Source organism: Fulmarus glacialis, unplaced genomic scaffold (genome assembly GCF_000690835.1).
Source record: "Fulmarus glacialis isolate BGI_N327 unplaced genomic scaffold, ASM69083v1 scaffold369, whole genome shotgun sequence".
In the NCBI taxonomy this organism is placed as follows: Eukaryota; Metazoa; Chordata; class Aves; order Procellariiformes; family Procellariidae; genus Fulmarus; species Fulmarus glacialis.
This window is the reverse complement of record NW_009232453.1, coordinates 80,225-92,479: the sequence shown is the minus strand read 5'-3', so window position 1 is coordinate 92,479 and position 12,255 is coordinate 80,225. Positions and strand designations below refer to the sequence as shown.

The 12,255-nt window shown below is 39.7% G+C and overlaps 1 protein-coding gene across 1 annotated transcript in view; it reads left to right on the top strand.

Annotated features, from left to right (window-relative positions):
• Window positions 1–2,099: 2,099 nt before the first annotated feature.
• The window catches only part of LOC104081960 (potassium voltage-gated channel subfamily H member 1), a gene marked incomplete at both ends in the record, with an annotated part of 76,863 nt that continues 66,707 nt past the window's right edge, over window positions 2,100–12,255 (top strand). The window contains 2 exons of the mRNA XM_009584894.1: window positions 2,100–2,219; window positions 9,475–9,867. Coding sequence (XP_009583189.1) covers window positions 2,100–2,219; window positions 9,475–9,867 — 513 coding nt within the window. The remainder of the gene's footprint in view (window positions 2,220–9,474; window positions 9,868–12,255) is intronic.

Below are 12,255 nucleotides of genomic sequence, written 5' to 3'. Positions count from 1 at the left end.
GCAGCACCATGGCCAGCACCGGGGCCGCCGCTCCCGCCGCGCCCGGCTCCCGCGCCCGGGAAACGGGGCTCCTCTTTATATCCTCCCGCAACAAATCCCCCGCGGGCCTCGTCGGTCCGCATTTACAGCACTGAAAATATGCCGATGCTGATAGCCTTCTCCCATGGTCCTGTAAAACAGGAAGAAAACATAGTAGTGCTGGCATGTAAGTTCTGCGAAAGCAAAGTTTTAGGTTGGTGTAAATTGCTGTAGCTGTGTCGGCTTTACAAAGGCTAGTCTGATTTATATCAGCTGCAGATTAGCCGTTATGAGTGGTTTCTCCCACCCGATCCATTCTTTTAACCTCTACTGGCTTTAGTCAGAAGGTAGTAAGGCCTTCGAGCCTTAGCCTATGAACTGTAGTTGGATTTCTTCATGTACAGTACAGAAAGAATACTCATTTATAAATGTATCTTTTAAAAAAAAAAACCAAACCAAACCACCAAACCCCACCACCTTCCATGGAAACGTGTTGTGAGAAATCAAGTGCTTTGGGTCAGGTTTATAACAAATATAAACTGACCTCACTTGTGGCTCTGTCATGTTGATTTATTTCTCTGAGAAATAGTCCTGTAGTATAGTAGCTAATCTTACATGGGTTTATCAGGAAAGTTCTCGCTTCCTGGATGGAAATCATTCAATCTACTTGTTGCTGAATACTGCCCAAAAGTGTTGGCTAATTCTACTCAACTTGGTTGTTAAATTACCGGTGACAGACTTGCTTTAAAATGTGCTTTAAGGCATAAAAAAAATCTTCCATTTTATTCTTGATATTGGAGAGGTATGACGAATTTGGATCTCCCCTTTAATAAATGCATTATTTTGCATATTCTTAAAAAAGAAAATGCTAAACTGTCTTTTCAGATCTGCCCTGGAAAATCTTGTTCAATAATGGATCCATGCAATTTGTTTATTTTTTGTGCTTACCTCCCAAATTACCAAATATGTTCCTGCAAACTCCATCAAAGTAAGATGTCAAGCAAGGATATGTTCAAAGTACTGGACAGTATTTTAACCACCCATGTTCCTGTACTTGTCACGGATCACTTGCAGGCTAAACTCCAGACTGGTCTTTAAAAACAGCCACTGCTTATAGTACCATTTCTTTTGGTGATGAAACCATAATGTGGAGGGAACCTTTTCCAGAACCAGGTTCTCATTAAGAACTGAATCTGCAAAGTGCTGAGTGTCCTCAGTTGGAGTAGGAGGTGAGACTGCTCAACAGTTCCCAAGTGGTGCTAGCATTTTTCAAGATTGGGACTAGATGCACTGATACTTTCCTTTCAGAGTACCAAAAATATCCAGATGTATACTCTGCCTGACTTTCTGTTATGGCAAAGTACTGCTCATAAAGATTATAGTTGTAACTAGCTCTTGTGACTGTCATTCAAGGCCTTCTATTTTTAGGGGTATTTGAAATGACTGTAAAAAATATTCTGAATTAAAATTCAGCATATGGCTTCTCTGCCAGAAGTTGCTAAATGTTTTATTAGAGTTCAAGAAAATCTATTTGTATATTTCCCCCTTTTGTTTAGAGAGGATAAAATTAATGATTTTGTTTTGCTTTGTCTGCTCTGCTTTTTATTATCTTATGTATGTTTCTCTGCTTATGCCAGAACTATGCTTAATACATCTGAGGCCAAATTCACTTCTGTTACAGGCAACTGTAATTTTCGTTGTGCGTGATACTAGTCTTACATCTTCATTAGTCTGGAGTGTCTTCTGCAGTGCTGTGAGATCCAAATCTACCCATTGGATTTTACAGAAGATTATTATAAAGTGACATTTATCCTTACAAAAGATGAAGTTCATGTCACAGCACTCTTGTAAAGCCACTGAATACAAAGTCACTGCAGTCATGGTTTTTATTACTTTACTACTCTGATATCTATTTTGTGACTTGCTTTTATCTGGTACTTGGTTAAATTATACTCCCTTGTGGTCAGTATTAAAGCAGATTTCTCTGTTTTAACTTTTTTTTTTTTAAAGTTATGGGAGGCTTTATGTGGTACACTTGCAGCTTTTTTTGGTAATGTGTATAATCCTGCATATTTTCTCAAGGTTGGGGAAAGTTTGCTCGCTTGACCCGTGCCCTCACAAGCAGCCGAGGCGTGCTGCAGCAGCTTGCTCCAAGCGTGCAGAAAGGAGAGAACGTTCACAAGCATTCGCGACTTGCTGAGGTAACATTTTCTTTCCCTGAGAAACTGTAAATAAGTGTTTTTAGCCTTTGTGGGTATGTTGTCGCTGCATGAGCGAAGCACTGTCTGTCCCCCTTGCCCTGGGAATCTGAAGCCTGGTGGCAGGCATGGGAGCTCAGAATATGGCACATGTGCTGTGAAATGTGTCCTGTGACAGCGGAATGGAAACAGGTGTCCAAAAGACTTCATGTAACCTAATTGCAGTGTTGTGTTCCATATCTCAGCAAAGTCTTATAATGGCATTATTATTAAAATAATACTTTCTTGCTTAGATTCTGTTCTTCTGAGGATCTCAGTGTTAGTAGGATCTTGGACTATTCACTTGTGTACAATTGAGGTGAGAAAAACTTGGGCTAGTACAGAAGGAAGTTCTGGAGAATACTTGACATGGTTGTTCTCTGCATTCATTTATGTCTAGTTCTTTTTCAGTGGGATCCCAATCCTGCTTTACAAACTGGTTAAAACATATGTTTCAGTTACTGGGTTTATGGACAGAACAGCTGTAAGATGCCACAAGCAACACTGCAGACAGATTAGGAAAATGAAACCTTGTGATTTAAGTGGACTCTCAAAGATTTGAGCAAAGCTCCAGGCAGAGGCGGCTCCTTGAAGTCCTTAGGGTTTTAGGGCTTTCGCCACGAGGGGGAGAGACTGTCCCAGGTTTCCTGTAGCTGTCTCCTGGGCGAGTAGCAGGGTCTCCTGGTGTAAAAACAGCTTAGGGGAGGTCTTGATATGGTGTTAATGACAGCATGGCATAGCCAATATAACATGGCACTTCTGTATCAGCTATTGCTGTGAATGCCATGGCAGCAGCTGTGACTCTTGTCAATAATTCTTAATCTTCCTGTGTAGCTGGAGGTGTAAGCCATTGATGGACTCCATGGGGTCTTCATATAGTCAGTACTTTGTTAATTTTGCCCTGCATACGTCTTGGTTTCTATGCAAAATAAACAACTCCTGCCCAGGCCTGTACTATTATCACATGTGATGGTGAAATTCCCATGTACAGGAGCTTACCTATTCAGTATTTAATACAGATGCACGCAAGAATGGAAAACTGATTTCTGTTGGAAGTACAGAAATAACATAGATCATACTAGCACAGGGGAGGGGCAGACATTCACATGGACACTATACTGTAGGAATACCATGTGATTACCACATGTCCACCCTGAGGTGGCTTTAGTGTCCGGGAATTTGGAATAGTCTCCCTCCTAATCCTACTTAAGGCTTAGCATCAAATAATCATTCCTTCCCTTTAGATGCCTACCCCTGAATTTTAGTTCATGCTAAAATGTAGGCAGTATAATGTAAGGCAAAGGATCTGAGGTTATTCTGTTTGGCTCAGTGAACCTCAGACTGGACCTAAGTGACTACACATTACTGAAACTTCTTGCAAACCGATGTGCTCAACAAGTCTTTGCAAGTATTTTAACTGGCACAGCCAGTTGATTCATTACAAATAATAAAGGGCAAGTGTATAGTTTACATGTCTGAAATGAGTTTCTTTAATTGCCGACTGAATATTACAGTCATTATTTTAAAAAGAACATTAGCCCCAACTGCGATGTTAGGTACCTTGTTGTGTATCTGTCGTAATTCCATTTGAGTCAGTAGAACTACACTAGAGAAAAGCAGAGTTCAGATAATCATACAGACAAGCCCACTTTTCTTCCTTTGAAGACATGTGGGGTGCCAGGCTTCTTATTCTGGAAAGATCTCTCAGTAATGTTGAACGTGGGATCTCTAACTGTTCCCTGTTGTATTTTCAAATCTTTTTTTTTTTTTTTTAATCTCTGCAGTAGCCTATTTGAAATCTTAAGTTCAAATTAAAATTCGTCCTTTTTCTTTTCCTACTCACTATGGCATTTCACATCAATCTTATTTGCTTGAGAAGGCTCTTCATTTATTGGAATATTATTTGTGTTGCTCTTAGTCCTTTATCACTTATATTTTTGAATATCTGAGGAGCCAGTTGTGTCCTAGAACCTGAGTGGGGCAAGGTGTTGTACAAACACAAAACAGGAGCCTGCCACAAAAGCTTACAATTTCTTTTATCGTTTATGAAATATTAGTTTAAGAAATATGTTAGTGGCAAACTACTTTGATAATACAAGCAGTGTCTATTAAGCCTCAGTCTCTGACTTTTGCCAGTATGTGTAGATTTGTTTAGCCTGACTTCTCCAATAGCAGTCATATGAAAACTGCTTAAATTAATTATGCAATTAATGCAAGGGTGTTAGGTAACTCTGAGAGTACATTTTGCAGTAAGAGTATAAAGTAATTGATACATTTCTGTGGCTTTATCACCAAGGAGCTGATTGTAGGAACCATTCTTCCTGGTCACTGCATAGTACATGTGTCCTCTAATACCTATGGTGTTAGCTGATGTATTCTGTATATTTACCAGTTCTGGGTAAACAAGCTTGTGTCATAATTTAAAAAATGCGATACCTATGAGAAATAAAAGGAGAAAAATTATAATGGTGCTTAGCAGCACTGCTTAATAATGGAACTTCTGCCATTTTTTTTTTTAAGCCTTGTTTACCAGGGACTTACAACTGCCATTAAAATCTACTTCAAGTTGAGGCTTAGCACCTAGCTCTTGGCTTGGGAGCAATTTGTGTGGGTGCCTGTGAAAACAAAAGCAAGGGAGAGTGAGAGAAAGCAAATATGTGCAGTTGAAATCACAAAAGGGAGAGATTAAGCTGAAAATGAATGATTGTTTGTGTGGGTTTTTTCCCCCCAGTCATGCAGTCTTAAAAGTAAATAAGTCATTGTAACCACTTGTTGATGCACTTTTATGAGTCCTGACTGGCGATATATTCACCATTTTTTAACAAATCTAGGATAAATTTTTTTTTATTTTGTTATGTTAAAAAAAGTGAACACAGCCTTGTGAAACTCATGATGAAATTTGTCATTTCTGCTCCTGAGGTAATTTCTTCTCCGGCTTTAGAGAGCTATTAAAACATCATGCATCATTACCACAAATAATAAATGCAGATAATACAACTGTAGTGGCTGATGAATCATTAGTAATTGGAATAATACTTTCATTAATAACTTTCTGAAACAAATATTTCTTTTACCATGGTATAACTGCATAATAGAGAAAAGTCTTCCAAAACAAGGGCTGTTTCAGTTATTTAGAAAATGATAGTAATGAAATATTTGTTCAGTGCACGAGTGGAAGCTCAGCATATTGGTTTATATAGTTGTGTACATTTTCTTCATGATTACTTTTATATTCATCTCTTGAGTTTTCTTTTCCTCTCCAGGAAAAGTACCTTTACAAGCAGGTTGAATCTAGTTAGTTCATGTGGGTGGGTAACCACACCTGACTGCTTCAGCAAATATTGCGTTTCAGGTTGGCACTACTCTCCCTGGAGGCTGGAGTGCAGCAAGAGCACCTTGGAATAGGGCAGATGGTATTTCTCTTTGCATCTGCCTGGCTTTGCTATATGGTGCAGAGAGAGCGGGGTTTATAGCTCTTAATCTCTAGATGACCCAGGGGTGGACTGTGTGTGGCCCTTGGTGTGAAAAGTGGAGAAAAGAGCTCTCCTAACTTCCAGTGCAGCAACCTGACAAAACCTAGAACTTTAGCACTAAGCTCTGTGGACCTCCTTCCATTATTTCTGTAGAGCACTGAGCTCTCTTGTTGTACTTAATGCTAAAAGCACATGCCTGTTCTCTGATATAATTAAGCTTCGCTATAGGGATTTTTCTCTTCCTTTGATGAAAAGAATTTGGTGCCTTTGAAAGCTCTTGGCTGGCAGTCCCGGAGGCTGCAAGACCAATCTGTAAAACAAGTTGCCTTTCCTGGGGAAGGTAGCATGAGCTGGGACAGTGCCCTTCTTCCATCTCAAGCTGTGAAATGACAGTTCATCTCTCTAGCAATGCTAGCAAGATGAAGTGGTTTTACAAGGTGCCCATTAGTGATGTAGTGAGGGGGAGCCAGGACTAGAACTTGTCACCCCCACCCCACCCAAACAAGACTGAAGGCACTCCAGGCTCGCTGTAGGTGGCTTTCCCCACCTTGCAAGTGATTGATATCCCTACATCATTCCTTGATGCCCATCTCCTGCCCTGTCCCTGCCCCTCTTTTTGAGATTCACACCCACACACCCACACTGCTGATGCACATCCTTCCACTGGAGACCAGCTAAAGCCATGGCCCCTGGTCACTTTAAATAGCCATTGGTAGAGTTTAACCAGAGACTCCAAGCTGGTAGTGGAAGTTCAAAAGACTTATTAATAAGGTCCCTAACTATTCAGATAATTCAGAGTAAATTTACTTTCTAAATTTGAGACATCAATCCTTTTATTTTCCTGTGCTGTAGTCCTTTGAATCTCAAACAAGCTAGGAGAGAGTGCTTTGTACTTGGTGATGACATTTTAAAATACTGAAGCAGCAAAGTTGTTTATTTTCTTAAGGAGTTGAAACTAGAAGTCTGTTTTTCTCTGCATTCAGTTCAGTTTTACATCGCTGCAGTTCCACTGGCTTTACTGGGTTTTTTTTTTTGATTTACAGCAAAATAATGGACACCATAATGTAGCCCCTTCCTTATTGTCGAACAGAGATTGTTCTTGCCTTTGTTCCTATTATTCAGGTATATGGGAATACATTAGTACATTTTCCAGTTTGGATGATGCAAAATTTCCACAAGTTCTTGGAGTACAAAGAGACCAGTGGTGGCCAAAATGGAGTGCATTATATAATTCTCAGCCTAGAACTTATGTATGTATATATAAAAATCAATCTGACAAGAACTAACAAAATTTTTTTTCAGTGTTTCATGGTTGAGGTTCCTGTCCTGATTACAATGATTACCAAAATGTTTGACTTTTTCATATAATATCAGAGGCTAAAAAAAATAAGCTCTAGGAGACATGTGATTGCAAAAGAAGCAATTATGTTTTCAGCCTGCATTTAAGGGGTGATACAATCTCCCCACGCTAGTAAGATCTCACCATTAGAACTGAAATCCAGTTAACTCGCTGAAAAATATTACCACGTGATAGAAAGTGCTTGGTTTTGCTGATCAGTTATTCCAGTGAGTGAATATTGCAGAGAACTCTCCTTGCCCAATGAAGCATATTTCAGGCTTGGGATTTTATGTTAGGGCTGCTACTCATGCAAATCCTCATAAAAGCCTGTAATAGCTCAGTGCTTTCCAACTGATTCAGGTACAGCTGTGATGTTCAAAAAGGAGGGCAGGAGGTATTTGCAATATTGATCTTGGGCTAGAACTTTTGTTGAGAAAAGAAAGACATCCTAACATTTGTCGCTGGGACTGCAAACAAGCCCTGAAGGGAACGATGCTCTTAGTAGATATACTAACTCAGTACACAACCTGTGCCTCTTCCAGTCACTACCAGTGACTTCTGGGGACTGGCCAGAGCCTCTTGTGCTGCTTCCAGCTCCTCTCACCACAAGGCAACTTTTTTCAATTTTTTTTTTTTTTTTGTAGTATGGAGAACCTGCTTGAATTAGGGTCAGGAGTGGCAGAGTACTTAATACTGCACTAGGACATGAGTCCTAGTTTGGTCTGCAAGGGTTCTACTTAGGGGAAAATGTTCCTTTTTCCTCTTTGCTGTCATTCTTGAAATGCAGTGAAACAAAAATACTAAGTCCTCTTATTGTTTTAAAATTGTTGATGCCTCTGTGCTAACATGCAGGTCTCTCTGAGCAGGTCATGCTACTTCTCTTCTGGAGAACATACTGGGCTCAAAGTCAGCAGGCTTGCAGCTCCCATTATCATTTACCCATATGCAAGGGACTGTGATCTGACAGTGTCTGACCCCTGTTGTGCACAAGAGTAACTGATTATGTGAGGTTCAAAGCAGGAGGGAACTTGATCTGAGGCTGTTTTGTCCAAGTAGGACTCTTGTAGCTGATTGTTTTCTTTTGTCCCCTTTGGCTTAATCTGTTGGAAAAAAGCCCACCAGTTCACAAAAAAAAAGAATAATAAAAAGCACTCAGAAAAGCCTGCAGATAAAAATCCATGTCCAAATAATTGACGATAAAAAAGCTGAAGATAAGAAGCATGAAAGGAAGACATCCTCCTATTATAGCTATGTTGTCTGATTTTTTTCCCTGAGAAGGTGGCCATTTAATTTCCTTCTCTGCTCCCTATTGCTCTGAACTATGATGTAAATAAATGTGAAAAAGGAACCACGCTCCTAAATTGTTCTCACAGGTTCTATGAGTTTGGCATTAGCAAACACATTTCACTTGAGCAAACCTCCATCTTCCTTTCAGTTTTCACCCATAACTCATCCAGGGTAAATTTCATTTTAAAATTGTCTTTATTTGGAAACAGGTCCTTCATGTATATCCATAGATGTAAACGAACACATTCTTGTTCATAGATGTGTAAAAGAAACTTTAGTTCCCAATATTTAAAGACATGATCATACTCTTTTCGCATTAGTGTGCAGAACTGGAAAGATAGTAGACTTAAAATGGGCAGCATTGATCAAGATTGCAAAACGCTTGGAGCATGTGTTCAGCTTGAGGCCCAGGGTTTAAAACACATGCTGACAGATCATCTTTTGCTGCAGTGCTTTTTTGAATTCAGACCTAACTGCATGTCAACTTGACTGTACACCATCAGATAGTGAAGACACTGATCTTTTCTCAGTGAAAAGTTAAAGTTCAAAATGAGTTTATTGAGGCTAATGATAATTATCCATGGGCTTTGGTCCTGCACAGCGTGGAGAAAAGGAACAAAGGCCCATGCATTCATGTTAGATTGTAGTATAAGACTATTTCAGATACGGTATAGTGAAGAGTTAAATAGACAATGTTGAGAAGCAATGTGGTCCAGTGGTCCCGGTGCTGGACTGGAACTCAGAAGTTGTGGTATTGCTCCTGGTTTTGCCATCGATTTCTATTTGCAACTGCCTTCCTGCCCATCATTTATCTGTCTCATCTATTTAGACTGCTGAAGGAGCTGTCTCTTCTCTATACGTCTTGGAGACCCAGCACATTAGGCTTAGTGTAAAAAAATAATTAATGACATTAAAACAAATAACAACTGTTCTTAGGTTGATGCTGATTTGTTTAACAGAATACTTATCCTGACTTGCTTACCATTTGGTGGTGATAAAAGGAGTTAATGGACATGCATTTTTATCAACTGTTGTACTAAGCTTGAGAATCTACAATGTGAAAAATAACGTTAAAAAATTAAGCATGTTTTCTTTTTCTCCTGAATCTCTGTGACTACAGGTACTGCAGCTGGGCTCTGAAATCCTCCCGCAGTACAAACAAGAGGCACCAAAGACTCCGCCACATATAATTTTGCATTATTGTGTTTTCAAGACCACCTGGGACTGGATCATCTTGATTTTAACCTTCTACACTGCTATTTTGGTCCCTTACAATGTCTCCTTTAAAACCAAACAGAACAATGTGGCATGGCTAGTAGTCGACAGCATTGTAGATGTCATTTTTTTGGTAGACATTGTGCTTAATTTCCATACCACCTTTGTGGGGCCAGCAGGAGAGGTGATCTCTGACCCAAAGCTGATTCGCATGAATTACTTGAAGACCTGGTTTGTGATCGATCTGCTCTCATGCTTGCCGTATGATGTCATCAATGCATTTGAGAATGTTGATGAGGTCAGTATACTAGTTCCACGTCCACCCATTAATTATTACTTAATGGTTGGGGGGAGGGGGAGGAGAAAGAAATGTATGCTTTTAAATATATTGAATTAGTGTACATATGTTTCTAGTAGCTGCCCTCAGCCCATGTAGAAGTTTGCTTATGTCCTAGCCAGAAGGGTCCATCTTTAACTGCACTGGGAGGGGCTGAGGTTTTTGGTGTCAGAAATCCGTGTTTACTTTCTTTCATTCTGCATCCTCAGAGTTCAGGAGGACAGGCAGAAGCAGACAGCAGAACCTCTGTACACCGAGGAAAACTGCTTCATCTGACTTACCATGAATAGCTTGAACTGGTGTGTCAAGATAGTTTCTTGGGGCAGGGTTCTCTTGCTTTCACTGTTGACTGAACGGAGTATGTTCGCTAATGGCAATTCTTCACATGAACAATTGGAAAGTGTAATACACTTTTCTCAGCTGCTTCTAATACAATACAGCAGGTGGCAGAGGCAGGCAGTGACTCACTAAATCTTCTTAGAGCACCAGAAAGTACTGTGTGGGTATCTGGTGATCCATGCAGCATTGTTTGGCAACAGTTGTTTTAGAGGAAGGTGAAGCAATTGAAGATGCTGGTTTGATGTTTGTTTGGTAATTCCATAATTAGAAGAAAGGATAGGGAGAGATCTGGAAATCTAGACTCCTCCTTAATTCTTGCTCATTTCTTTGGGAACACGTCACAAGCCAGCAAAAGAAGCAACATTCAGACACTTAAAACCACAATACCCACCCTGTTTTAACTGCTTGTTCTCCCATTGGATCAGGCTGCCAAGAAAATATTCCTAAACTAAATATATTAAGGTTCCATGCCTAAATAGTTCAGAGAGTTAATGAATTGTTAATAAAATCTTAAAGAGGATTCCAGCAATCCACTTTTTAATTACATGTTATAAAATCTGTACCATCAACTAATTATGTGTCTGTATTTATCTGCGACACATACTAAACCTTTAACATACATACACATCTCATCAGTGCTTAGTATTTAATTTTTAGCCTGTAAAATTTAGTTTTTATGAGTTCCTTTAAAGTATGCCCATGTTATAAAGGACAACCTAGCTATTAAAAGAAAATTGTGTCGAGTGAAATATCTGGGTAAAAAACTGAAACTGTGTTACTGTTGTAAAAATACACTACACAGGGTTTTTATCAAATTTAAAGTATTTAAAGTATTTTGCTCAATGACTTGAGGACAAGTAGGTAAACTGTTGGATGCAGAGGAAAAAACATAATGTTATTTGATATTTAATTCCCTAGAGAGGTTTTCATTTTATATAAAGCTGCTGACTGAAATAACACAAATGAGATCAAGCAAAAAAGCCTTGTGAGACCTGTCCTTAAATATTTGTTTGTCATAAAAAGGACCCAAGCTGCAGATTACTGCGCGGAGCTTTCACATATTACTTTGCTGTGGCACTGATAAATGGAAGGAGTGGCCATATGTCAGTTTCTGACATTTAGCCTGAAAGATTTAAAAAAAAAAAAATTTTAAAAAAAAAGCAAGAGACAAAAAAAAAAGGAAGGAAGGTTTTCTCACCTGCTACAGATAGTAGCAACCTGCTGATAGTTTTGCTGGAGGAACATTTCGTAGCTGTAGACTGGTGATGTGACCTACAGAACATCCCTGAGGAAAATGTCTATACCAGTGGCTGTGACAACCCTTGAGCACAGGCGCTCTCGGACTCATGGTAGCAATTCTGCAGAGAAGTTCTTGTTGTGCGAGTTTTAATTTCTCCAGGTTCTCCATCTCAGTGTTGCCTTGTAACAATGAGGAGCTGATCGGTACTTCAGTTTTCCTATGGCTCTTCAACAGTCTCCTTAATCAGTATAACAGTGTTAGTTTTAGTTATTCTAGCTATCGTGCCCAAGGAAAAGAACATTTTTCTTGATGCTATCCTTTCAGGACTGTTCGTCTCTATTTCCCCTAGTGGGTTCTGACGTTTAGCTGGTATAAATCATTGTAGGGTCATTAGAGCAGAGTTTCCAGTGGCGTAAATTGCTGTACTTCTATTAAGGGCTCATAGACTGGTTTACAAGACCTGAGGGGCTTTGCCAGAAATGCCAGCAGAATAACGTAGTGCACATCAGGTGGGGATTTAGGACAGTATATGCTGATCGCTGTTTCATGAACTGCATGTAGAGAGAAAGATAACCTTTTATTAAAGAAGAAAGAGAAAAAGCCACATTCAAGATGTCTTGAAAGTAAAAGGGCTTTGCCTTATATCTTCTTCTCTGTTGTGTAGATCATTCTACAGAGGAAAAGGACCTGGGGGTGCTGATTGACAGCTGGCTGAGCATGAGCCGGCAGTATGCCCAGATGGCCAAGAAGGCCAATGGCATCCTGGCCTG